General features: G+C 43.5%; 1 protein-coding gene across 2 annotated transcripts in view; it reads right to left on the minus strand.

Annotated features, from left to right (window-relative positions):
* THBS4 (thrombospondin 4) overlaps positions 1 to 17,664 on the minus strand; it is a 53,843-nt gene extending 36,179 nt beyond the window's left edge. Inside the window, exons 1-2 of one of the 2 annotated variants that reach the window (XM_086323079.1) lie at positions 17,397 to 17,664; positions 6,802 to 7,005 (exon numbers count right to left, since the gene is read on the minus strand). In XM_086323079.1, the coding sequence (XP_086179205.1) occupies positions 6,802 to 7,005; positions 17,397 to 17,484 (292 nt within the window). In that variant the 5' untranslated portion in view covers positions 17,485 to 17,664. Of the gene's footprint in view, positions 1 to 6,801; positions 7,006 to 17,182; positions 17,358 to 17,396 lie in introns of those variants that run through there. The other variant, XM_086323080.1, reaches the window with a different exon arrangement.
* Positions 17,665 to 26,737: the final 9,073 nt, after the last annotated feature.

Below are 26,737 nucleotides of genomic sequence, written 5' to 3' on the forward strand. Positions count from 1 at the left end.
GTATCAGGGTTTCAGCTTCAGCACCAGTCCTTCCAATAACTATTCAGGACGGATTTCCTGCCCAACTCTCACATCCATACATGACTACTAGAGAAATCATAGCTTTGACTAGATGGACCTTTGTCAGCAATGTGATATCTCTGCTTCTTAATATGCTGTCTAAGTTTGTCATAGTTTTTCCTCCAAGGAGCAAGCATTTTTTTAATTTCATGGCTGCAGTCACCATCTGCAGTGATTTTGGAGCCCAAGAAAATAAAAGTCTCTCACTGTTTCCATTGTTTCCCCATCTATTTGCCATGAAGTATGGGACTAGATACCACGATCTTAGTTTTTGGGTCTCCCACAACCTGTGTATCTGCAATTTACTTTTCAGTACTAGAGAAAGGATTTACATTTATTATTGTTAAATTTCATCTGATTGTGGCTTGTTGAGTCAGCTTGGTAAGACTTTGGAAATCTTGATGATGGCATCCTATATGTTCAACTGTCTTTTCCAGTTTTGTGCCAATTGCAAACATTATAAAATATTGTCTGTGTTTTCACCCAAGTCACTGATTCATTGAAAAGTTCAATGCTGAAAACAAAGCCTTGTCAGAAAACACTACATACTTTGCTACAAGGCAACTTACCAACCCCCAATAGTACTATTTACCTAGCTCATTCTTTTTTTACATTATTCAGAAAGGTATAGTAAGTGACTTCATAAAATTGATTAAAAAGTCTAGGACTTAGTTTTAGTAAATCTATCTGCCTTCAAATAACCCTAGCTTTCTTTCCCAGGAAATCCCCAAAGGAATGAATAATAATACAACCCTCTGGGAGTTTGTCTGAAAGTTCAAGAAAATTCTTTGCACTTTCTGCATATGACCACTTTAAAACTAAGCTCATTCAATGGTGCCTAGTAAGAATGTAGAGAAAGTTAAAAGGGAAAATGAGCACTGAACCTTCAGTACAGCCTTGCTTCACTGGAATGGCTCCATAAAGAAATAGTATTGTAAGTGTCTCATTTTTCCCCTTCAGTATTTCGTTCAGAATTCTAACTATTTTTTTTGGCTTTACAACATGGTTTTCAAGATCTTAGTTCCCTGGCCAGGGACTAAACCTGGGCCCTTGGTAGGGAATGCTCAGACTCCTAACCACTGGATTGACAAGGAATTCCAAAATTCTAACTTTTAAACTCTTTCATCTCTTTCAAATTTTATCTCTCATTAGCCTGCAGGCTTCAGAACAACCACTCTGAACTATCTGACTTCTCCTATCGCAGGTTGAGGAGCTCGGCTGGCTCTGTCCAGTCATTACCACCAGTTCTTAGAGCTCCCTTCATTTCCACAGCACCAAGCTGTGTTTCTGTGACTGTCAAATTTAGGCTGAAGAAGCAGTCTTCATGCTTTTTCTGAGAGGTGAGGCTTTCGCTAAGGCAAGCCAAGAGTTCACCAACTCATCAGTTTTGGAAGACAGTTTCTTAAATAGTAGAGAGATGTCTCTGTCTGTCTATCTATCTAATATAGGAATCTGAAATTTTTATTGAGCTTCACAGCCTAAAAAAGTTATTATACTTTATATAAGTCAGTTTCTGCAATCACCCTGAAAGGTAGCTATTATCACCCTCGCTTTAGAGATAGTAAATTGAGGTTAAGAGTGATTCAGAGATGTTTTCATGGTGACACAGTTAAGACTTTCAACTGTGTCTCAAACTCAGGATACTACCTGCAAAGTTGTCTCTATGCCAGATTCAAGAAAATCAATCATATCTTCTACCCAGCCCCGGTGGTTTCTACAGAATGCTCATTTCTATCAAGATTATATCACCTGTGTTACCAATAATCTGATAGATCATTTCTATCAGAAACACTACCTGCATTTCTTTTAAATCTTTATCCAAACGGTCTTCAACACTCATTCACTCAAAAGCAATTCTGAGCCAGACCTACTAAGTGACAGACACTGGATACATCTAGAATTTCCACAACAGTGAACGTTTTTCTTAGCAAAGCTACTCTTCTCAGCCTCCATTTATTCTACTCAGTCTCTTCATGAGACACTTCCACGTACAGGGCACTGAGCTATGTGCTGCAGCAGACAGGGGAGTTAAGGGATGCTCGGTCCCTGCCTTAAGGGGGCTTATAACCAGCGGGAGAAAAGGCATATAAGTCATTCAAATCCAAGGCAAATTAAGAGTTGTGGAGGTGCGAAGTTATAAGGAAAGGTGTCAGGAGGAATTTGAGATGTGCCTTGCATGTGGAAAATTTCAGTATCTGGAGATGGTGCAGGGCAGGCAACGGGGGCAGCAGAGGGCAAGAGCAAAAGCACAGAAAAGGAGAGACAGCACGCGTGGGTCCAGGGAACCACAGTTAAATCCATCCCATGGAAACATGAGCTGCATGGATGGCTGGAAGGACGGATAAACTGGAAAGGCTGGTTGGGAGTCAGGCAGCGGAAAGCCCTGAATGCCCAGCAGGGATGTGTGTATCTTACTCAGTTTGGGATGGGAAGTCACTCTAGGTCTCTGGGGTCAGATATAACTAGATCCAAGCTATGCCTTGTGAACACTAATGAGGCAGCTATGAGAAGATGACTTGGAAAGTGAGAAACAGAGAGTTCAGTTCAGTTGTTTAGTTGGGTCCGACTCTTTGTGACCCCTTGAACTGCATCACGCCAGGCTTCCCTGTCTATCACCAACTCCCGAACCTTGCTCAAACTCGTGTCCACTGAATCGGTGATGCCGTCCAACCATCTCATCCTCTGTGGTCTCCTTCTCCTCCTGCCTTCAATCTTTCCCAGCATCAGGGTCTTATCCAGTGACTCAGTTCTTTGCATCAGGTGGCCAAAGTATTGGAGTTTCGCTTCAGCATCAGTCCTTCCAATAAAATTTCCTTTAGAAATCAGACTTGTTTGATCTCCTTGCCGTCCAAGGGACTCTCAAGAGTCTTCTTCAACACCACAGTTCAAAATCATCAGTTCTTTGGTGCTCAACTTTCTTTATGGTCCAACTCTTACACCTATAAATGACTACTGAAAAAAAACATAGCTTTGACTAGATGGACCTTTGTCAGCAATGTGATGTCTCTGCTTCTTAATCTGCTGTCTAAGTTTGTCATAGTTTTTCTTCCAAGCAGCAAGCATCTTTCAATTTCATGGCTGCAGTCACCATCTGCAGTGATTTTGGAGCCTAAGAAACAGAGTCACAGAGAAACAGAGAGCCCAATGGCAAACTCCCTTCTTTGCAGCTCTCATGGGAAACGCTCGAGTTTCTCTTAAGAGCTCATCTAGGGCCCAGATGACCAAACCTTGCTCTTTGACACCATCTGTGCAGTTGCCCTCTCCCAAACCATAACTTTAATAGGGGTAAAGATGTATCCTATTTCCTACTCCAGTGTTTTTAGTCACAAGAGATATATCTTGAGTTCTTCTGTTTCATTACTCTCCGTGAAGATCAGCTGAGGCGAGTCAGCTGAATGATGACTGGGGTTCACCTTCCAGGATGGTGATTCTCCCCCACCCTCCACAGATCACAGCAGGGGTACACGGCCGCAAAGGGTCAGGCCACCAAAGATGTCCTCCTGCCCTTTGTGATCTCTTGCTCGCCTGGTCCCTGCTTCACCTACTCCCTACTCACATGACTGTGCTCACCCCCTGCCCCAACTAGTGACTGTTCTAATCCTTAGGCCAGGACAACTCCACCAGCTGGTTTACTAAATTTATTACTGTAACAGGGAGGAGTCAATTCTGACTCCTGTTGGATCTGTTTCTTTGACTTTAACCTTTGCTTTGTGTTGCTTTTGTTATTATAATCATAGATAACGGCCTCCCTCAGGGAACACGGTCCCTCTGCCCGAAGGTTAAAGTGTCTGTGTTGAGCTCACAGGGAGACAATCTGACTCTGCCCATCTGCGCATGGCTACAGAAAAGAAGTTAACACATCCTCTCCTGTTCTGCAAAATAAGTGGCCTTTTTACTTTACTTCCTCACCTCCTCTCCCAGTCTGTACCATAAAACAAACTGGCATCCAGACCCTGAAAAGATGATTTTTTGGAGACACCACTCTGCCATCCTCTCAGTCTGCCGGTTTTCTGAATAAAGTCATATTCCTTGCCTTGACACCTGTCTCACAATTCACAGGCCTGTCATGTGGTGAGCAGAGTGAACTTGGACTCAGTAACATACATCTGCGTTTAATTAATCTGAGGTCATTAATCTGAGGGGGCTGTGAGAGATGTGTCCCAGCTGCTGGTTTCCCTGGTAACTGACAGTCAACCTGATGTCAGTTCCCCCTACAAATGGTAGCCTCCGTATCCCCCTGAATGGCCAAGATTGCTGCCATGTCCTGCCTGCTGTCTGCCAGATACAGTGGGATGTCTCTCCAGGACCTTTTGCTGCAGACTTGTAAGCGCCCCTTTCCAGTAAACCAATGATGTCTGGGCTGTTTGTTAACTCTTGAGGTTGGGCAACAAGATGTACAGGTGTCCAGGATGCAATCCAACACCACCTCTGAACACCTCCACAGGGAGTTACAACCACACACCACATCTTTTTCTTGGGCCTGATGGACCCACTGACTTCTCTTTCTTGTTCCAGTCAGAACACGCTGCTGCTCCTTCTGAGACCTTTCAGTGATGGCAAATCTCTGCATTTTTTCCTACTGCTCCAGGGAAACTTGTATGTCAAATTCTTCAACTCTCACAACTCTGCTGCTGCTGCTGCTGCTGCTAAGTCGCTTCAGTCGTGTCCGACTCCGTGCAACCCCAGAGACGGCAGCCCACCAGGCTCCCCTGTTCCCAGGATTCTCCAGGCAATAACCCTGGAGTGGGTTGCCATATCCTTCTCGAATGCATGAAAGTGAAAAGTGAAAGGGAAGTCGCTCAGTCATGTCCAACTCTTAGCGACCCCATGGACTGCAGCCTTCCAGGCTCCTCTGGTTGACTCACTGATGACTCTTCAAAGGAAAAACATCTACCTGCCCAAGCATTCCCCCAGCCTCTACAGAGCAAACAGAAAGAAATCAGTGCAGGCGGAGGGGGGAGTTTCTTCCTGTTTTTCTACTATGGCAGATTTAGAAGTAGAGTGAGATTCAGCGAGAGGGAAAACCTAGAGGCAGAGCTCTTCACTCTACCGAAGGCCTTTTAGCCGCCAAGCTGAGTGAGCTAAAAGAAAAACCTTCCAGAGTATTTAAAATAGTTTAGATAGCTTCTTAAAAGGGAAGCTCCTCCTTTAAAGAGCAGGGTGGTTTTTATATATCATAAACTGAGTAGCTTGGGTTCTCAGAAGACAAGCTGTTCCTTCAGTAGATCTGAGGCAAAATGGGGTTATCAGAATCACGGTAGAGAGATGGGGAAAATGACCTCCCAACATGGCTTCAGGTGGGGCAAAGGGAGCAGGAATGGTTGAGCCATCGGCTAAATCATGAGCCAGGTCCCCAACTCCTTCCATGATCTGAAACTGCACCTCAGCCCCTGAGAGGCCATGAGGAACAGAGAAAGCAGACTTAAGAGTGGGCTGGGAGTGGGAGGAGGGAAGGAGGATATTGGAAACGGACATAAAAGAAGCCACTAAAAGCCCATTCCTTTTTGCTTTTAATTCTATTGTCCTGTGAACGCTAAGAATTAGGGGTTTCTTTCAGTTCCTAACACCTGCAGCTTTAAGTGTTCAATCACAATTAGAGTCTGAGAGAGTCTGAAGTGCTCGAAGCATCTCCTTTGTAAAGCAAATTGAAATAAATAACAAAAAATCTCTGCAGGAAGGACCAATCCTCCTCTTTGTTTATTAAAAACATCAGGCAGCACAGACACGTATCTGTCACATTCCTCAATAAGCAGGAACAGGTGCTGTCCCCAGGGCGCGGATGGAAGAGGAGGAGATGAAAAAACAGTGGCCTTTTTCTTTGCGAGTCATTTCTTAGTATACCGTAGTAACTCACTTTGACAGTGAAACTTTTGACAGCAGGGGCAACAACCAAGTGACAGATCTGTGTAAACTGGCACAAAACAGGTAGAAAAGAGAGCTGTTCATCTAGTTCCACCTGTGAGATATAGCGTCTCCGTCAAGTCCAGGCGCCGCTCGCAGAGCTAGGAGTTAAGTCTGCCACATGCCTCTACGGGAGCACAAAGAATGGGGTGAGTGGCTATTACAGGCTGAGTGCTGTGTTCCCCTCAGTTCATGTGCTGAAGCCCCGGTCCTCAGAGTGATGGTAGAGGAAGTGCTCTGGGTGGGAATTCGGTTTAGACGAGGTCATGAGGGTAGGGCCCTCCTGATGGCATCAGTGTCCTTATAAGAAAAGGAAGACAGAGTTTCCTCTTTCTCTCTCTCCACCAATACACACCGAGGAGAGGCCACATGAGGACACGGTTAGAAGGTGGCCATTTACAAGTCAGCACTCAGGCTCCCACCAGGCACCCAATCTGCTAGCAGCTTGACCTTGGACTTCCCAGTCTCCGGTACTATGGGAAATTAAAGTCTATTGCTTAAGCCACAGACTTTACGGAGTTTATGGTAAGTGTTACAGCAGGTAGAACTAATACAGTGGCTTAATTGCGCTGGGTCCTGTCTCTTCAGGAACTGGATCCAGAATAACATAAGGATGGGGCAATGTCAAAGCGCATTTTGGCCACAGGCAAGTCTTCCTTCTTTCTCCCGATATCAACTCACCCTCCCTATACAGGTAAATGTACAAGTAGAAGAATTTGGTATTGAAAGCTGAAATGAATGGTGGATGGAACAACCTGAACGAAAGAAGACCCCCTACCCCCAAATTCTGGAAGAGGCAGAGAGGATTTTTAAGAAAATGATTTCTACAAACTTGCTTACCTTTATTTAAACGTCCCATGACAGTAAATTCAAAATATTTGCTGTGATCAGCTGAAGAGTAAAGGCCGAAGATGGTGGCTGAGCTTTTCGACTGCAGCTTGAAGGTGGAGATCACGTAGAGCTCGTTCAGAGTGGGGTCTGTCAGGATCGGCTGCAGAACACTCGGGTTCAGCCTCTGGCTGGCAGATGGGAGAAGGTCAAAGACTGGGGAGAACGGGAAGACAAGGACAATCAGTGAAAGTTTAACTTACGGACAAACGTGGTTTTTGTTTCTGTTTTGTTTTGTTGTTTTAGAGGGGGGACAATTTTCACAGTAAGCTATGAAGTAAGCTGATATTATAATCATTTTTCCACATTGTCAAACTTGCCAGTTGTCTCTTATCACTCTACGGTGACTGGATATTTGAACCAGAAGAAATATAGCACAATATTCATCACCAAGTTATAGACCCCAAGAGAAGACAAAATTTGCAAATCCATTTTGCCTGAAGAAGTGACTCTGAAAATGCCCACCAGGAAAAGTACTAAATGTTTAGCATGTGGGGGGTCGGGAAAGAACATGGGCTTCCCAGGTGGGGCTAGTGGTAAAGAACCCACCTGCCAGTGTAGGAGACATAAGAAATGACGTGGGTTTGATCCTTGGATCGGGAAGATCCCCTGGAGGAGGGCATGGCAACCCACTCCAGTATTCTTGTCTGGAGAATCCCACGGACAGAGGAGGCTGGCAGGCTATAGTCCATGGGGTCACAGAGAATTGGACATGACTGAAGCTACCTTAGCATGCACACATGCATACAGGTAAGAGCATCCAAGTCATTGTTTCTCTTATGCCCCCTAGTAGTGAATTTCTGCCTTGGGATCCCACATGTGCCTCCTGGATCAAATCCAGCTGTCTATTCCTGGTCAGTAATAAATGACACAAGGAATGCCATGGAAAGCATGGATGTGATGGGAGATACAGTGTCAACAAAACAATCTGCTACCTTTGTGGGACCTAAGTGTGCCTTTGTGCGTTTACAGTTCTCCAGTATTTCTCTGCTAAGAAATTGTGAGTCTGACAATGTGGAAACAAAATGGAAACAAAACAGTACAACGTGCTTTCTGTTTCTTGACTGTATAACCTGACAGAGTTGGTCTACAAAATCTAGAATCTAAATTTATATTGTACAAGTTGCTTTTGATACAAGCCAGCTGCACTTTTAAACTTTATGAAAGCTATAAAAAAGTGTGTCCAGTTAATTTCAAAGGCAAAGGTCAAATTTGGGTAACTCTCACTAGACTGTTACCTAATGTTTCTTTTGGTTTATGCAAAATTGTTTGAACAATCCCACAGCCTGCAAGAACTTCAGGCTCCAGAGCTGTTTCTGGATATAATAATCTGGTTACTAAAGACGGTCATACATCATGGCATCTGGTCCCATCACTTCATGGGAAATAGATGGGGAAACAGTGTCAGACTTTATTTTTTGGGGCTCCACAATCACTGCAGATGGTGATTGCAGCCATGAAATTAAAAGACGCTTACTCCTTGGAAGGAAAGTTATGACCAACCTAGATAGCATATTCAAAAGCAGAGACATTACTTTGCCAACAAAGGTCTGTCTAGTCAAGGCTATGATTTTTCCAGTGGTCACGTATGGATGTGAGAGTTGGACTGTGAAGAAAGCTGAGCGCCGAAAAATTGATGTTTTTGAACTGTGGTGTTGGAGAAGACTCTTGAGAGTCCCTTGGACTGCAAGGAGATCCAACCAGTCCATTCTGAAGGAGATCAGCCCTGGGATTTCTTTGGAAGGACTGATGCTAAAGCTGAAACTCCAGTACTTTGGCCACCTCATGCAAAGAGTTGACTCATTGGAAAAGACCCTGATGCTGGGAGGGATTGGGGGCAGGAGGAGAAGGGGACGACAGAGGATGAGATGGCTGGATGGCATCACTGACTCGATGGACGTGAGTCTGAGTGAACTCCAGGAGTTGGTGATGGACAGGGAGGCCTGGCGTGCTGCGATTCATGGGGTCGCAAAGAGTCGGACACGACTGAGCGACTGAACTGAACTGAACTGAACTGAAAGACGGTCATAGTATCTGTAATTTATAAAGAGTTCTTATAAATCAATGAAATAAGCATCCTAACAGAAAAAAATGGGCATATAACACGAAAAAACAATTTACAAAAAAAGTATTACAAGGGCAAATAAGTACACAAATAATGTGTTCACATGCTTAACTAATGATGAAGGAATTGCTAACTTAAACATCAAGGTAGGGCTTCCCTGGTGGTCCAGTTAAGAATATACCTGCCAATGCAGGGGACACTGGTCCGATCCCTGCTCTGAGAAGATCCCACGTGCTGCAGGGCAACTAAGTGTGTGCGTGTGTGTGTGTGTGTGTGTGTGTGCCACAACTACTGAGCCAGTGCTCTAGAGCTCGCAAGGCACAACTCATGAGCCCACACACCGCAACTACTGAAGCCTATGTGCCAAGAGCTTGTGCTGCTCAAAAGAGAAGCCACCACACTGAGAAGCCTGCACAGTGCAAGGAAGGGGAGCCCCCACTCACTGCAACTAGAGAAAGCCCTTGCACAGCAGTGAAGACACAACACTGCTGCTGCGTCGCTTCAGTCGTGTCCAATTCTGTGCGACCCCACAGACGGCAGCCCACCAGGCTCCACCGTCCCTGGGATTCTCCAGGCAAGAATACCAGAGTGGGTTGCCATTTCCTTCTCCAATGCATGAAAGTGAAAAAAGTTGCTCAGTCGTGTCCGACTCTTAAATAAATAAACGTTAAAAAAACGCATTAAGGTATTATTTCCCTCATCAAATTGAAAACAATAAATGCAACAATACCCAACTGTTAGTGAGAATTCAGGGAACTGGGTACTCATATACCGGTGGGTAAAGATTTACACTAGAATAAACACTTTGAAGCCAGTTTAAAAAACAGTATCAAAGACCCTAAGACACACATGCTCTTTGATTTAGTGACTCTACTAAAGGAATTTATCTTAAGAAAATAATGGATAACACAGTAATGTATTTAGGTACAAGGAGATTCACCACCAGTATTAATTCTAAAGCTTCTATGTAGGAAGGAGTTATGTGAAAATCTAATTGGAAGAGGTGGGAAACCTGGATCTTTGCTGGCATAGCGTTTCGCCTCTCTTTACCAGAGATAGTAGGGTTTGACAGAGATTACAGGGGTTCAGCCATCCCAAACCATCCTGTGGCACTACAAATGTTCAATAAATTATTTACAATTTCAAACCACTGGAAACAATCAACTGTCCTATGCTAGAGCCCAGGCTAAATATATTTTATGCTGTGCTTAGTCTCATCCAACTCTTTGTCACCCTATGAACTGTAGCCAGACAGACTCCTCTATCCATGGGGATTCTCCACGCTAAAATACAGGAGTGGGTTGTCATGCCCTCCTCCAGGGGATCTTCCCAACCCAGGGATAGAACCCAGGTATCCCGCAGTTTCTTTATTGCAGGTGGATTCTTTACCATCTGAGCCACAAGGGAAGCCCAAGAATACTGGAGTGGGTAGCCTATCCCTTCTCCAGGGGATCTTCCCAACCCAGGAATTGAACCGGAGTCTCCTGCATTGCAGGTGGATCCTTTACCAGCTGAGCTACCCAGGAAATTTTGGTCCACCCAAAAAGAGTAATACTATCAAAAACAGTAACGCAACTGAATACTTACATATGGAAAGATGCTCATGATATACTATGGGGAGAAAGATTATCACAGTAATCCAAGTCTATGCCCTGATCAGTAATGCTGAAGAAGATGAAGTTGAACAGTTCTATGAAGACCTACAAGACCTTCTAGAACTAACACCCAAAAAAGATGTCCTTTTCATTATAGGGTACTGGAATGCAAAAGTAGGAAGTTAAGAAATACTTGGAGTAACAAGCAAATTTGGCCTTGGAGTACAGAATGAAGCAGGGAAAAGGCTAAGAGAGTTTTGCCAAGAGAACACACTGGCCATAGCAAACACCCTCTTCCAACAACACAAGAGAAGACTCTACACATAGACATCACCAGATGGTCAACACTGAAATCAGATTGATTATATTCTTTGCAGCCAAAGATGGAGAAGCTCTATACAGTCAGCAAAAACAAGACTGGGAGCTGACGGTGGCTCAGATCATGAACTCCTTATTGCCAAATTCAGACTTAAATTGAACAAAGTAGGGAAAACCACTAGACCATTCAGGTATGACCTAAATCAAATCCCTTACAATTATACATTGAAAGTGAGAAATAGATTCAAGGGATTAGATCTGAGAGACAGAGTGCCTGATGAACTATGGACAGAGGTTCATGACATTGTACAGGAGACAGGGATCAAGACCATCCCCAAGAAAAAGAAATGCAAAAAGGCAAAATGGCTGTCTGAGGAGGCCTTACAAATAGCTGTGAAAAGAAGAGAAGTAAAAGGCAAAGGAGAAAAGGAAAGATATAGCCACCTGAATGCAGCATTCCAAAGAACAGCAAGGACAGATAAGAAAGCCTTCCTCAGAGATCAATGCAAATAAATAGAGTAAAACAGAATGGGGAAAACTAGAGATCACTTCAAGAAAATTAGAGACACTAAGGGAACATTTCATGCAAAGATGGGCAAAATAAAGCACAGAAATGGTACGGACCTAACAGAAGCAGAAGATATTAAGAAGAGGTGACAAGAATACACAGAAGAACTATACAAAAAAGATCTTCACGACCCAGATAATCACGACAGTGTGATCACTCACCTAGAGCCAGACATCCTGGAATGCAAAGTCAAGTGGGCCTTAGGAAGCATCGCTACGAACAAAGCTAGTGGAGGTGATGGAATTCCAGTTGAGCTATTTCAAATTCTAAAAGATGATGCTGTGAAAGTGCTGCACTCAATATGCCAGCAAATTTGGAAAACTCAGCAGGGACCACAGGACTGGAAAAGATCAGTTTTCATCCCAACCCCAAAGAAAGGCAATGCCAAAAAATGCTCAAATACCGCAAAATTGTACTCATCTCACATGCTAACAAAGTAATGCTCAAAATTCTCCAAATCAGGCTTCCAGATGTTCAAGCTAGATTTAGAAAAGGCAGAGGAACCAGAGATCAAATTGCCAACATCCACTGGATCATTGAAAAAGCAAGAGAGTTCCAGAAAAACATCTATTTCTGCTTTACTGACTATGCCAAAGCCTTTGACTGTGTGGATCACAATAAACTGTGGAAAATTCTTCAAGAGATGGGAATACCAGACCACCTTACCTGCCTCCTGAGAAATCTGCATGCAGTTCAGGAAGCAACAGTTAGAACTGTATATGGAACAACAGACTGGTTCAAAATCGGGAAAGGAGTGCATCAAGGCTGTATATTGTCACCCTGCTTATTTACCTTATATGCAGAGTACATCATGAGAAAATGCTGAGCTGGATGAAGTACAAGCTGCAATCAAGACTGCCGGAAGAAATATCAATAACCTCAGATATGCATATGACACCACCCTTATGGCAGAAAGTGAAGACGAACTAAAGAGCCTCTTGATGAAAGTGAAAGAGGAGAGTGAAAAAGTTGGCTTAAAACTCAACCTTCAGAAAACTAAGATCATGGCATCTGGTCCCATCACTTCATGCCAAATAGATGGGGAAACAATGGAAACAGTGACAGAATTTATTTTGGGGAGCTCTAAAATCACTGCAGATGGTGATTGCAGCCATGAAATTAAAAGATGTTTGCTTCTTGGAAGAAAAGTTATGACCAATCTATATAGCAGATTAAAAAGGAGAGACAGTACTTTGCCAACAAAGGTCTGTCTAGTCAAAGCTACGGTTTTTCCAGTAGTCATGTATGGATGTGAGAGTCAGACTATAAAGAAAGCTGAGCATTGAACAACTGATGCTTTTAAATTGTGGTGTTGGAGGAGGCTCTTGAGAGTCCCTTGGACGGCAAGGAGATCAAACCAGTCCATCCTAAAGGAAATCATTCCGGAATGGTCATTGGAAGGACTGATGCTGAAGCTGAAACTCCAATACTTTGGCCACCTGATGCGAAGAACTGACTCATTTGAAAAGACCCTGATGCCAGGAAAGATTGAAGGTGGGAGGAGAAGGGGACGACAGAGGATGAGATGGTTGGAGGCATCACCGACTGGATGGACATGAGTTTGAGTAAACTGTGGGATTTGGTGATGGACAGGGAGGCCTGGCGTGCTGCAGTTCATGGGGTCACAAAGAGTCGGACAGGACTGAGCAACTAAACTGAACTGAACTACAAAAAGAATTGAAAAGCAATATGACAAAATGCTGACATGAATAGTACCCATCTCTTGTTTGTAGGATTATATTTACATTTTAAACTTCCTTTTCTTTTGTTTATCCTATTTTCTATTTTTTTTTTTTACAATACAATGAAGATGTATTGCTTTTGTAAGAAAAAATAGTTATAAAAGAAAAGGTAGAAGCCTAGTTACTTAGGAATGTCTACTCTTTTTATAAGATGACCTGTCTTCAGATTGGATCTGTATTCTTTCTTTCATATATACTGAGAATCTTTTACAATAATGAAATTAACACTAGCAATGTTGGAAAGCAGATTATCTATTATGTTTTTTCTTGTGTCCCACATTCCCCAAACGTGAGGATTGCTGCCCAGTGTAGTTCAAGAGGGGGTGGAGAATTTTTAAATTTACAGAGAACTGGAAACTTTATATTTTCACCAGTGAAAGAGAAGGGAAATAAGACAACATATTTAAACATTCTCTTTAGGACAAGACATCTTCAGGAAAGAGATGTGTGTTTCAAGGATGGGAACTGCATGCAGAACTAAACTCTTGGTATTCCTGATTCTTGCTTTGACCACGATTACTTCATAATTCACCTCAAACTAAATTAATCACATTTCAATCTGTATGGTTCTTCTAATCCACTGGTTTCTCTCTCAAGAGGCAGAGTTGGGATTAGTTAGTAATGAGCTTGGAGAGCATTCTGAAAAGGAAATGAGACACTGCAAGTTTCTATTAATGTTATTACACTTCAGTAATAGTGCCAAGATCTAAGCACAATCTTCTAGTCGTGCACAGGTGAAATTACTGCTACCAATGAGCCCAACCACCGTGTCATGAAAATCAAATATTTACTAATAAGAATAGCAAGGCAGCTCAGAGGAGAAAGGAGACGAGCAAATTTTTCAGCTGAGCTGATAACTGTAAGACTAATCAATTCAATAAAGGCATCTATCAGAAACTTGACTTAATCAGATCATCTACAGCAATTAAGTTAACCAGATAATGTAGGTATAGCCTGATTTCGAGTCTCCACTAAACAGGCAGCTCTGTCTCAGGAGAAGCAAAATCCATACCTGCACACCATGAAGTTGCATGTTCAAATGTCAAGAATTTGAGTAACACAAAATATTAGACCCATGAATTCAAACCTGTTAAATAATGTCTGCAGTAAGAAAGTTTTTGAACTGTGTTAAAGAGCTTCCTTCTGACACCAAAAGCAAAGGCAACAAAGAAAAGTAAACAAGGGAGACTACATCAAACTACAAGGCTTCGACACAGCAAAGGAAACCACTGAAATGAAAAGGCAACCTACGGAGTGGGAAAAAATATCCGCACATCACATCTCTCCTGTAAGGGGTTAATATCCAAAACATATAATGAATTCATACAACTCAACAGAAAAGACACGCAAAACAACCAAGAACTACAAGCAAACATGTTTAAAATTGGGCAGAAAATCCAAATAAACTTTTCCCCAAAGAAGACAGCCCGCATATACATGAACAGATGCCCAACATCACTAGTAACCAGAGAAACGCAAACCAAAACCACAGTGGCATGCTACCTTACACCTGTTAGAACGGCTAGTATTAAAAAGACAAGAAACAGCAAGTGTTGGTGCAAATGTGGGAAAAAGGGAACCCTTGTACACCACCCTTATGGCAGAAAGTGAAGAGGAACTAAAAAGCCTCTTGAGGAGAGTGAAAGAGGAGACTGAAAAAGTTGGCTTAAAGCTCAACATTCAGAAAAAGAAGATCATGGCATCTGGTCCCATCACTTCATGGGAAATAGATGGGGAAACAGAGGAAACAGTGTCAGACTTTATTTTTGGGGGGCTCCAAAATCACTGCAGATGGTGACTGCAGCCATGAAATTAAAAGACGCTTACTTCTTGGAAGGAAAGTTATGACCAACCTAGATAGCATATTAAAAAGCAGAGATATTACTTTGCCAACAAAGGTCCATCTAGACAAGGCCATGGTTTTTCCAGTGGTCATGTATGGATGTGAGAGTTGGACTGTGAAGAAGGCTGAGCGCCGAAGAATTGATGCTTTTGAACTGTGGTGTTGGAGAAGACTCTTGAGAGTCCCTTGGACTGCAAGGAGATCCAACCAGTCCATGCTAAAGGAGATCAGTCCTGGGTGTTCATTGGAAGGACTGATGCTAAAGCTGAAACTCCAGTACTGTGGCCACCTCATGTGAAGAGTTGACTCATTGGAAAAGACCCTGATGCTGGGTGGGATTGGGGGCAGGAGGAAAAGGGGACGACAGAGGATGAGATGGCTGGATGGCATCACCGACTCGACGGATGTGAGTGTGAGTGAACTCCGGGACTTGGTGATGGACAGGGAGGCCTGGCGTGCTGTGACTCATGGGGTCATGAAGAGTTGGACACGACTGAGCGACTGAACTGAACTGAACTGTACATCACTGGTGGGAATGCAAGTTGGTGCAGTCACTACGGAAAACAGTATGAAGGGTTCTCAAAAAATTAGAACTACCATCAGTCAGTTCAGTTCAGTCGCTCAGTCGTGTCTGACTCTTTGCATATGATCCAGCAATTTCACCCCTGGGTATTTATCCAAAGAAAATGAAACCATTAACTCTAAAAGATACATGGAGTTATTCATCACAGCACTATTTATAATAGCCAAGATATGAAAACAACCCGTGTCTATCAATGGATGAATGGATATAAAAAATGACATATATATATGTGTAGACACACATATATGATAGAATATTATCCAATCATAAAAAAGGAATGAAATCTTGCCATTTATAACAACATGGATGGACTTCATGGGCATTATGCTAAGTGTAATGGGAAAAACAAATTACGTATGATCTCATATGTGAAATCTTAAAAACAAGAAGAATCTCATAGAATACAGAGAACAGATTAATGGTTGCCAGAAGTGGGAGTGGTGGTTGTGGGGGTGAAACAGATGAAGAAGGCCAAAAGGTACAAACTTCTAGTTGTAAAATAAGCCGTGGGGATGTAACATACAGCCTGGTGACTACAGTTAATAGTACTGTATTGCATATTTGAGAGTTGCTAAGGGAGTAGATCTTAGAGTCCTCATCACAAGGGAAAAAACTGCAGCCATGTGTGGCGACAGGTATTAACTAGTCTTGTGGTGAACGTTTTGCAGTGTATACAATTATCAAATCATTATGTTGTACACTTAAAACTGATATAACATTATATGCCAATTATATACTAATTTTTAAAAAAAGTTTCCTTTCTTACCTTCCCAGAAGCAAGGTTGCAATGAATAAACTGCAGCGTTTTAAACATTTCAACTCAAACTAAAAGCAGTTCAGTACCCCCTGACAATACAATTCTGGTAGCCTGGTCTGGAATCAGAGTGAGTTGTTTGGTGAAATGCAAAGTTTAAACGGGTAATTACTGCAGTGGGAGGGGAAGGGACCAGGATAAGCAATCTTGATTCTGGCTTCCTAGAAATAGCGATTTTTACTTCAAGTTTTATTTCCTTAGCCGGAAAGAAATTAACCCCAGGCATCAATTTCAAGCAGATGAAGGCGATCACTGGCTAGCCAATTAGAGCCCTAAGAGCTTTTCTTGGTTAAATAACTTCTTCCTTTCGGTCTTCCCAAAATTCTGTTTAAGCTTAAGTGCTTTCTGCACAACGGTTCTTTTCACAAAGGGGTTTGAAGATTGATTATCCAAGTGCTTTTCAAATTATTTATCTAATTTTTAACCTCTGTAGAGAAAGACCCATTTCTTAGCCTTCCTGTTCAATTTACCTCCAGATTCAAGAGATCAAGCCAACTCCCAAAGCCCCAGCAGAGCTGGAGCAGAAAAAGGCGAGCGGCAAGGTAAAAGAGTAATATTGCACCTTTCTTGGGTATGTGGCCTCAGACTAGGCTAACATCGAAAGATTTAGGGTGTCATCGCCGAAGGGAGGGCGGCCCACAGAGCCGCAGGGCACAGAATCCAGATTTCACCGTACTCCAGACTGGACGTGTTCGAGGTCTAGGGCCGCGCTACAAGCTTGGAAGTGAACCCCACCTCTTTGCCTAGATTGAAAATAAATTTTACACCCCTACCCCCAAACTATTGTATAGGGAATTGATCTCACCGCCGGTTAATCGAATCCCCGAAAATTCTCATCTCTAATGACCGCTTCCAAGCACAATACGCTTTGCCTCGGGCCCCAGAGGCACAGTGAGGTAACCCAGAGGGACCCAGGAGCCAAGAGCGGAGCAGCGCGCGGGGCTGGTCCCTCCGTTCGCCCGAGCGGAGCTGCGAGACGGCGGGCTCGGTGGCCCGGAGCCCGGCTCGCACCTACTTACCCTGCGGGGTGGCCTGGGCGCCGGCCCCCAGCCAGGGCTGCAGGGCCAGGTGCAGCAGGAGGAAGGTGGCTCCGCGCGGGGCCAACATGTTGGCTCTCCGCGCTCCCCGCGGGCGCGCGGGAGTCTCGGCAGCGTGGGCCCCGCCTGGGTGTGCGGGCGGCGCGCGGCCCCCGGTCGGGCTTCCCGCGGGCGGCGCAGGTAAGGCGAGCGCGGCGGCGTCCGGGCAGCCGTCGGGGAGCGGCGTTCGGGTCCTGGCGCCGCGGAGCTCGGTGCGCTGGAGGCAGGGCTGGGCGCTTTATGGTCCGGCCGGCCGGGGCGGGGAAGGGCCGAGGCCGGGGCGGCCCCCTTGGCCAGGATCCCCTTTGGCCGGGAAGTGTGGGGGTGGCCAGAGCGGCGGAGAGAAAGGGGTGAGCGTGGGCACTGGGGACGAGAAGGGACCCCCCCTACCTCCGCCCGACTGGGTTCTGGGGAGGTGGGCGTGGTCGCCGACCCCGGACGGACGAGGAAGTTAGGAGAATGGGAAGAGAGAGGAGGGGGCTGGTAAGAAAGTGAGGACGTGCAGGACAGCGAAGAAGGAGAAGAGAGGGGCAAAAGAAGCAGAAAATGACACTGACCCGCTAGCTTTGGGCACCGTCCGTCCCCCACCTCTTCTTTTCTGAACAGAACATTGTTTGAACAAACTTTTAACACCCGTCTTGGGCTCTGCGGGAACTTCTGCCTCCCAAGGTGGTCCGGTGAACAATTCGTTTCTTTTATTTCTTCAAGCTTGTCTTGAATACTTCAGATGATGAATATTTTCCCCATCAGGCTTAGGGATGTGAACAGTGAATGTTTCAAAATTTTTGAGTTTTTAATGGAAATAAAACACATCTCAAGGAATCCATCCAGACAGAACCATTTATAGGATGGTAGAGTTTTATGGAGAATTTATTTTCCAAACACTTGTCTGCCCACTTCTGTTTCACCCTCCCAAAAGATTCCAAGTGACAGTTTCAAGCTATGGGAACAGGACCTAAAAGAGAGGAAAGGAACATAAGGAATTAGCCTTCCTTCTGGGCAAAGCCCCCTAAAAATAATGTGGATTAACTAGAGGAAAAAATATTTCAGAACAATGGTAAACCTTTCCCTCATAAACAATCTTGACTAATGGAAAAAATCCAGCAATGTATTTATATCCCTTTCTTTAAGTCTCAAAGAATTCCATTTCAAAGTTTAAGAATAAGCCACAAACTGCCACAAGCTGGAAGATTAACTCATCATCTTATTCCCAAACTGTGCTAGAATAACCCGTTATGATTTCATTTACAGCTAATGACCTGGAAATTTGTGAGCTATATTCAGAGTTCCTTTCTATTGTATATATTCAAGGTCTACCATATTCTAGTTGGGGCTTCATTTAATGCCATGTTACACCAAAGTTTCTGTATGGAGTGGGTCACCATATGTGTACATATGAGAGAGCACTGAAGAGACAAAGGCACATGTTTTCAGCAGTGTGACTGTACACTGTTACTGTTAAGTCGCTTCAGTCGTGTCCAACTCTGTGCGACCCCAGAGACGGCAGCCCACCAGGCTTCCCCGTCCCTGGGATTCTCCAGGCAAGAACACTGGAGTGGGTTGCCATTTCCTTCTCCAATGCATGAAAGTGAAAAGTGAAAGTGAAGTCGCTCAGTCGTGTCCGACTCTTAGTCATCCCATGGACTGCAGCCCACCAGGCTCCTCCGTCCATGGGATTTGCCAGGCAAGAGCACTGGCGTGGGTGCCATCGCCTTCTCACTATACACCAGTGAGATGGATTAGACTCGGGCTTCCCAGGTGGCCCTAGTGGTGAAGAATCCATCTGCCAACGCAGGGGATGCAAGTTCGATCCCTGGGTCAAGAAGATCCCCTGGAGAAGGAAATGGCAACCCACTCCAGGATTCTTGCCTGGGAAATCTCATGGACAGTCCATGGGGTCACAAAGAATCAGACACGACTGAGTACGCGTGCAGAGTCTTCAAGTCTCCAGACAGTGTCCTCAGCAGTGGCCTGGGACAGAGGGGGCTCCAGACTCTCAACATTTACTTTAAGCCCAGCAGCTTTGCTTGTATATGTTTTATACAATGGACTTCAGAGTAAGTAGGTCTAAGCTGGAAGTTATTTGAAGACAGATACCATATTTTTAAATCATCTTTGTTTAGTCCTCTTTCCCAAGCCTCCCCAAATCCCAGCAGATTCCCAGAAAAAACAGCTTGCACAGGTAGGCACACAGTAAATTTGGGTTGAAACTGGATGACTACTAAGTGTAATTGAGCAACAAAAGAGTCAAATGATTTTCTGCTAGCCTGATAGAACTTACAATTTAGTTTTGTTTTTAAAGATACTGCAATTTTATGAGGCTATTCTTTGGGGAATCACAGTCAGTGTTTTCTTTATGTCGCCAAAATCAGGAGGAAATTTAATTTCCTTAAAAATCTATTAAATTGGCTGTGAAATATATGGTAAAGGAGGCAAGAGAGTTGATCGGTGTCTTTTCTGTGCCACTTCATTAAACTATCTGTCGTTATTCTTACCATTCTGATTTTTAATATATCTTAATAATGTGCTAATTTATTTAATTTCCTCCAAGTAACAAACTGTAAACTCTTAAGTAGTATCTCATTTTTTTTTAATAGTCCCAATTTCAAGGACAGTTCTGGCACTTGATAGTGAGTAGCTCATTGAACTGACTTTCTTTCTCTTAGTACTGTAAAGTAGGGTAAGAGGTTATGATATGTTAGTAATCTATTTGTACTGTAGATTGCAAAAATGGCCCCAATGCTTCACTCTTTTTCTCCATACAGCTTTTGTTTTCCTGCTGTAGCTCTCGGCTTAGATATGTCGCTTTTTTGGCCAATAAATATGTAGCAAAACTCCTACAAACAGAAGTTTAAAACATACTTGTAACTGGACTGACTTACTATTCTACTTCTGCCTTTGCCTTGAGAGTGTGGCCGCACTAGATTGTTGGAGGTTGAGACATGGAGCAGAGCTGAGTTACAAGTCATCCTAGGCAAAGCCAGCTGAGCTCCACTTACAGCTGACTTACCCAGATTAGTCCCTTCTGGCAAGATCAGCAGAGCTGTCTTGTTGATTCCAGCCATGAGAACAACAACTTTTTTTTTTTTTGGCATGCCATTAAGATTTTGTTGTTGTTCAGTTGCTAAGTTGTGTCTGACTCTCTGCAACCCCTTGGACTGTTGCTAGGCTTCCCTATCCTTCAGTATCTCCTGGAGTTTGCTCAAACTCATGTTCATTGAGTTGGTAATGCTATCCAACCATCTCATCCTCTATCGACCCCTTCTCCTTTTGCCTTCAATCTTTCCCAGAATTAGGGTCTTTTGCAATGAGTTAGCTCTTCAAATCAGGTGGCCAAAGTATTGGAGCTTCAGCATTAGTCCTTCTAATGAATATTCATAGTAGGACTGACTGGTTTGATCTCCTTGCTGTCCAAGGGACTCTCAAGAGTCTTCTCCAACACCACAGTTCAAAAGCATCAATTCTTCAGTGCTCAGTTTTCTTTATAGTCCAACTCTCACATCTATACATGACTACTGGAAAAACCATAGCTTTGACTATAAAGACCTTTGTCGGCAGAGAGATATCTCTGCTTCTTAATACGCCACCTAGGTTTGTCATAGCTTTCCTTCCAAGGAGCAAACGTCTTTAATTTCATGACCACAGTCATTGTCTGCAATGATTTTGGAGCCCAAGAAAATAAAATCTGTCACTGTTTTTTTTCCCCCTTCTATTGCCATTAAGTGATGGGACAGGATGCCATGATCTTACTTTTTTGAATGTTGAGTTTTAAGCCAGCTTTTTCACTCTTGTTAACCCTTATCAAGACGCTCTTTAGTTCCTCTTCACTTTCTGCCATAAGGGTGGTGTCATCTGCATATCTGAGATTGTTGATATTTCTCCAGGCAGTCTTGATTCCAGCTTGTGATTCATCCAGCCTGGCATTTCATATGATGTACTCTCAGTTTAGTTCAGTTCAATCGCTCAGTTGTGTCCGACTCTTTGCAACCCCATGAATTGCAGCATGCCAGGCCTCCCTGTCCATCACCATCTCCCGGAGTTCACTCAAACTCACATCCATCGAGTCGGTGATGCCATCCAGCCATCTCATCCTCTGTCATCCCCTTCTCCTCCTGCCCCCAATCCCTCCCAGCATCAGAGTCTTTTCCAACGAGTCAACTCTTCACATGAGGTGGCCAAAGTACTAGAGTTTCAGCTTCAGCATCATTCCTTCCAAAGAACACCCAGGGCTGATCTCCTTCAGAATGGACTGGTTGGATCTCCTTGCAGTCCAAGGGACTCTCAAGAGTCTTCTCCAACACCACAGTTCAAAAGCATCAATTCTTCGGTGCTCAGCCTTCTTCACAGTCCAACTCTCACATCCATACATGACCACTGGAAAAACCATAGCCTTGACTAGATGGATCTTTGTTGGCAAAGTAATGTCTCTGCTTTTCAATATGCTATCTAGGTTGGTCATAACTTTTCTTCCAAGAAGTAAGCGTCTTTTAATTTCATGGCTGCAGTCACCATCTGCAGTGATTTTGGAGCCCAAAAAAATAAAGTCTGACACTGTTTCCACTGTTTCCCCATCTATTTCCCATGAAGTGATGGGACCAGATGCCATGATCTTTGTTTTCTGAATGTTGAGCTTTAAGCCAACTTTTCACTCTCCTCTTTCACTTTATACGTAAAATAAACAGAGTGACAATTTACAGCCTTGTCTTACTCCTTTCCCAGTTTTGAACCAGTCTGTTGTTCCATGTCCAATTCTAACTGTTGCTTCTTGACCTGCATGCAGGTTTCTCATGAGACAGGTAAGAAGTTCTGATATTCTCATCTCTTTCAGAATTTTCCACAGTTTGCTGTGATCCACACAGTCAAGGCTTGAGAATAGTCAATGAATTAGAAGTAATGTTTTTCTGGAATTTCCTTGCTTTCTCTATGACCCAACAAATGTTCGAAATATGATCGTTGGTTCCTCTACCTTTTCTAAACCTAGCTTGTACATCTGGAAGTGCTCAGTTCACATACTGCTGAAGCCTAGTCTGAAGGATTTTGAGTATAACCTTGCTAGCATGTGAAATGAGCACAATTATACAGTAGTTTGGACATTCTTTGGCATTGCCCTTCTTTGGGATTAGAATAAAAACTGACATTTTCCAGTCCTGTGGCCACTCCTGAGTTTTTCAAATTTGCTAACATACCAAGTGCAGCACTTTAACAGCCTCATCTTTTAGGATTTCAAACAGAATAGCTAATAAGATTTGGGGGTTGTTTATTATGTAACATTACAATCTTATAACATTACAATCTTTTTGTAGCAACTGATATACTAGGCTTCCTTCCATTTCCAACTATTGTATCATAGACTTAGACATAACTCTATGACATATTATGACTCTAATACATAGAGCTATTTCTCCATTTTTGCTGTTTGCTGACAGATATCAAACTTCAGCATTCTCCTTCCTTTTGGTTCCATCTCTGAGCAAATTGAAGAGAAAGCCTGGGTGCTCCTTTCTTGGGTGCTGTGCAAGCCCTAGATCATGCATGGGAACCCCGTCCTGGCCCACCCCTTAACCGTAATGCAATCCCAGAGCCAGCCTCCTTTCCCTGCTCTCACAAGCCATCTGCAGGCAGCTTGGGGGGCCACCCTGCTCTCCCCAGAAAGCATCCATGCATGAGTCATGAAGCTTTTCAAAGCTTCTCACAGCTGGGCATGGGGATACTCATCTTGCTTCTGCTCCTGTTCTTCAGAAGGGGGAGAAGTTACTCATATTACACATTGTTATTTGACACGGCTAAATGGAAGCTTTATAACATATTTGTTCACTGACATTTGAATAAAGTTATGACTAATAATGTCAAGTTTACCACTTGAATTCTTGAAGGGAATAGAAATGGAAGATAATTGTTAACCTCTAAAGATGGTTTGAGGGTCTTCACTGGTGGTCCAGTGGTTAGCAATCTGCCTGCCGATGCAGAGGATAGGAGTTCAATCCCTGGTCCAGGAAGATTCAACATGTCGCAGAGCAGCCAAACCCTTGTGCCACAACTAATTAGCCAGTGCCCTAGAGCCCAGGCTCCACAAGAGAAGCCACCACAGTGAGAAGCCTGCACACAGCATCGAACACCCAGCACAGCCAAAAATAGATAAATCTGAAAAAAAAGATGGTCTGAAGGGAGTATGGTTTATACTCTAACGTGTGATGACATTTATGCTGCAGTTCTGGGAAATGTAGACTTTGGGCTCTTGTTTAGTTTAATATTGATAACGAAGGAAGGTTCTTGAAAATAGCTTCTCTGGAAACTAGTTAACATGAATAAGGGCCCAGTAAATGAAGCAAGGGGCTTTTGACTGGTGTACAATTTGAAGTAAAAAACTTTGTAGAACTCAAAAAAGATATGTTATATGTTACCCTTAGCAGTTAGGGTCTAAAGATTAGTGAAGCAAGAAAACAGTTTATTTTCAATCTCTATAAAGGTCTAAGTAGACTATTAAAATCATTACTAAGCTTCTTTAATATCCTGTACTAAATACTTTGGACATTTTCTTTAGAAAAATAGCCAGAAATGCAACTCTGAGGACATTTATTATTAATAACTATGTTTGCTGCTGCTGCTGCTAAGTCACTTCAGTTCAGTTCAGTTCAGTCACTCAGTTATGTCTGACTCTTTGCGACCCCATGAATTGCAGCACGCCAGGCCTCCCTGTCCATCACCAACTCCCGGAGTTCACTCAGACTCACATCCATTGAGTCAGTGATGCCATCCAGCCATCTCATCCTCTGTCGTCCCCTTCTCCTCCTGCCCCCAGTCCCTCCCAGCATCAGTCTTTTCCAACGTCCAACTCTGTGTGACCCCACAGACGGCAGCCCACCAAGTTCCCCTGTCCCTGGGATTCTCCAGGCAAGAACACTGGAGTGGGTTGCCATTTCCTTCTCCAATGCATGAAAGTAAAAAGTGAAAGTGAAGTTGCTCAGTCATGTCCGACTCTTAGCGACCCCATGGACTGCACCCTACCAGGCTCCTGCGTCCATGGGATTCTCCAGGCAAGAGTACTGGAGGGGGGTGCCATTGTGAGTCCAACTTGAAGTCCAGAGTTTTGACAATTAGCATTTGTTAAAGTAACTGCTCTGCTTCATTAACAATACATTAATCCGTCAAAATGGTGGTTCCTGCCAAATCTAGTGATAGAAATGATTATTGTGCCAGGGAAGTCCCAGCTTATGCCGGAAGTCTAAATGTATTTGCTGAGAAAATAAGACATGAAATGCGATGAAACAATAGAACGTAAAGCAACCTCGCAAAATATGCTAGAATTCTGTCCATTTGAATGTGTTTGGAATTAGGGAGGATTTGATTTGGATTGAAATTCATCAATGTGGGCAAAAAGGTTTGTAAGCAAGTGAACAGTATTCCTTGAATTCCTGGGGGCGTGTTTAACCTTACTAAAGGAACTAACATTTTAGTGATAAACTGTCAACAGGAGGATTGGCACTGCTAGTTACAAATGCACCCTAGCAGGTTCATAAAGGAGCTGGACCATATGTATACATATATATTTTTTCCAACTCTAAATTCTAAAATTATGTGGGTGTTGGTATCCAATCATTGACAAGCATTGAGTTAGAAAGAATATTTGCCTACCAATCATGAAATCTTAGAGTTTTTTCTAAGTTACCCAAGAAATAATGATACGTATTCATTATTTCACTCAACAACTATTTCTTGATAGTTTTCTTGAATGTGCCCAACACTGTGTTAGACAACGGCCATACAAATATAAATGAAATACAGTTTTTGTTCTCCAGCTCATAGTCTCCCCAGATGTACAGATGATATAAAGAATATAATGAAGGCTATAACAGACATGTAACCTAAGAAATAAGGAAAGGCTGAGCATAAAGCAACTTACAGTTAGAACTAGAAAAGATTTCTAGGGGCTGACTTTTCATTGGGGTTTTGAAGGATGAAGAGGCATTCCCATGTCATAAAATAAGGGAAGAATGTTGCAAGCAGAGGGGATCCATGTTATAAGCAAGACCACGGAGAGAGATGTCAAAGTGATGTCTGAGGCTCTGACCTGGACCACTTGGCAGACTGTAGTGCCATTCGCTGAGGCAGGAGGCGTAGATGATGGTTTGGCTTGGTTATGTTGAGGTTAAGGCACCTTTAAGACATTCAGTCGGAGAAGGCAATGGCACCCCACTCCAGTATTCTTGCCTGGAGAATCCCAGGGACAGAGGACTTGGTTGGGCTGCCGTCTATGGGGTCACACAGAGTCGGACACTACTGACGCGACTTAGCAGCAGCAGCAGCAGTAAGACATTCAGTATCCATCAGACACTTATTTTCATGGGTTTGTAACTTAGGGGAATGGTTGACAGGTATGGGCATCAATTTTTAGGCAGCAATTAAAGCTGTAGATGATTGCCTAAGATGAAGAAGCATGTGTAAGATGAGGAAAGAACACTGAGGAACATTAATGTTCGGAACCAGTAGAGAAGGAGAAGGCGGTGAAAAAGACAGGAAGATGTAGAAGGAAATTGGGGAAACGTGGTGTCAGGGAGGCATGGTGAAGAGTATAAATACCTTGGAGAGGTCAAGCAAGATAAGAACTGAAAACTGTGCTTGGGTTTATCAACATGGAAGTCATTGACAACTCTTGTTGAAAGCATTTGATGGAATAGTGTGGGTGAAGGAAAACCAGTGTTCTACCATTTGAGGAGTGAGGATGACTGAAAAGGAAGTAGAGAATAAGGGTAATGATAAAAGTAAGATAACTTCCAAGAGGCCTGCCTGTGACACAGAAGGTGGAGATAGAGCAGTCATTATTAGGAGAAATAGGAACACGTTTTGACGTAAATGGGACAGAGCTGCCAGGGAGGGGCTTGTTCTGTGGTTGTTCTTAATCGGGAGACATTAAGAGTATAACTAGTATCATGTGGTGGCCTGTTAAATTTGGCATTTCCTGTTTTCTTATAACAGTTTTTCATTTTCTGTGTCACAACAGAAGCTTCGCAAGAATGAAGGCTGTCTGTGTTAACACAGGGGTTCATAACCTCCTATGAACCATGAAGTCCAGAGGCGGGGAACTGTACGGGTGGTTCCGAGGATTAACACTGTTATGCCTCTGCATCAGCTCTTGAACTTCCCTACTGGTTACTGCAGCTCCAAATGTCATGTCTTCACGTGGCATCATCCAAAAGCAGGAAGCAAGGGGAGAGTGAGTCTTCTGTTCTTGTCTCTCTCAGTCTCCACCCTTGCTCTTTCCAGTGAGGAATGCCCTTCCCCGAAGC

The sequence above is a fragment of the Bos grunniens genome, chromosome 10 (assembly GCF_055505025.1).
Source record: "Bos grunniens cultivar Pamir isolate PY7600 chromosome 10, Bosgru_T2T1.0, whole genome shotgun sequence".
NCBI lineage: Eukaryota > Metazoa > Chordata > Mammalia > Artiodactyla > Bovidae > Bos > Bos grunniens.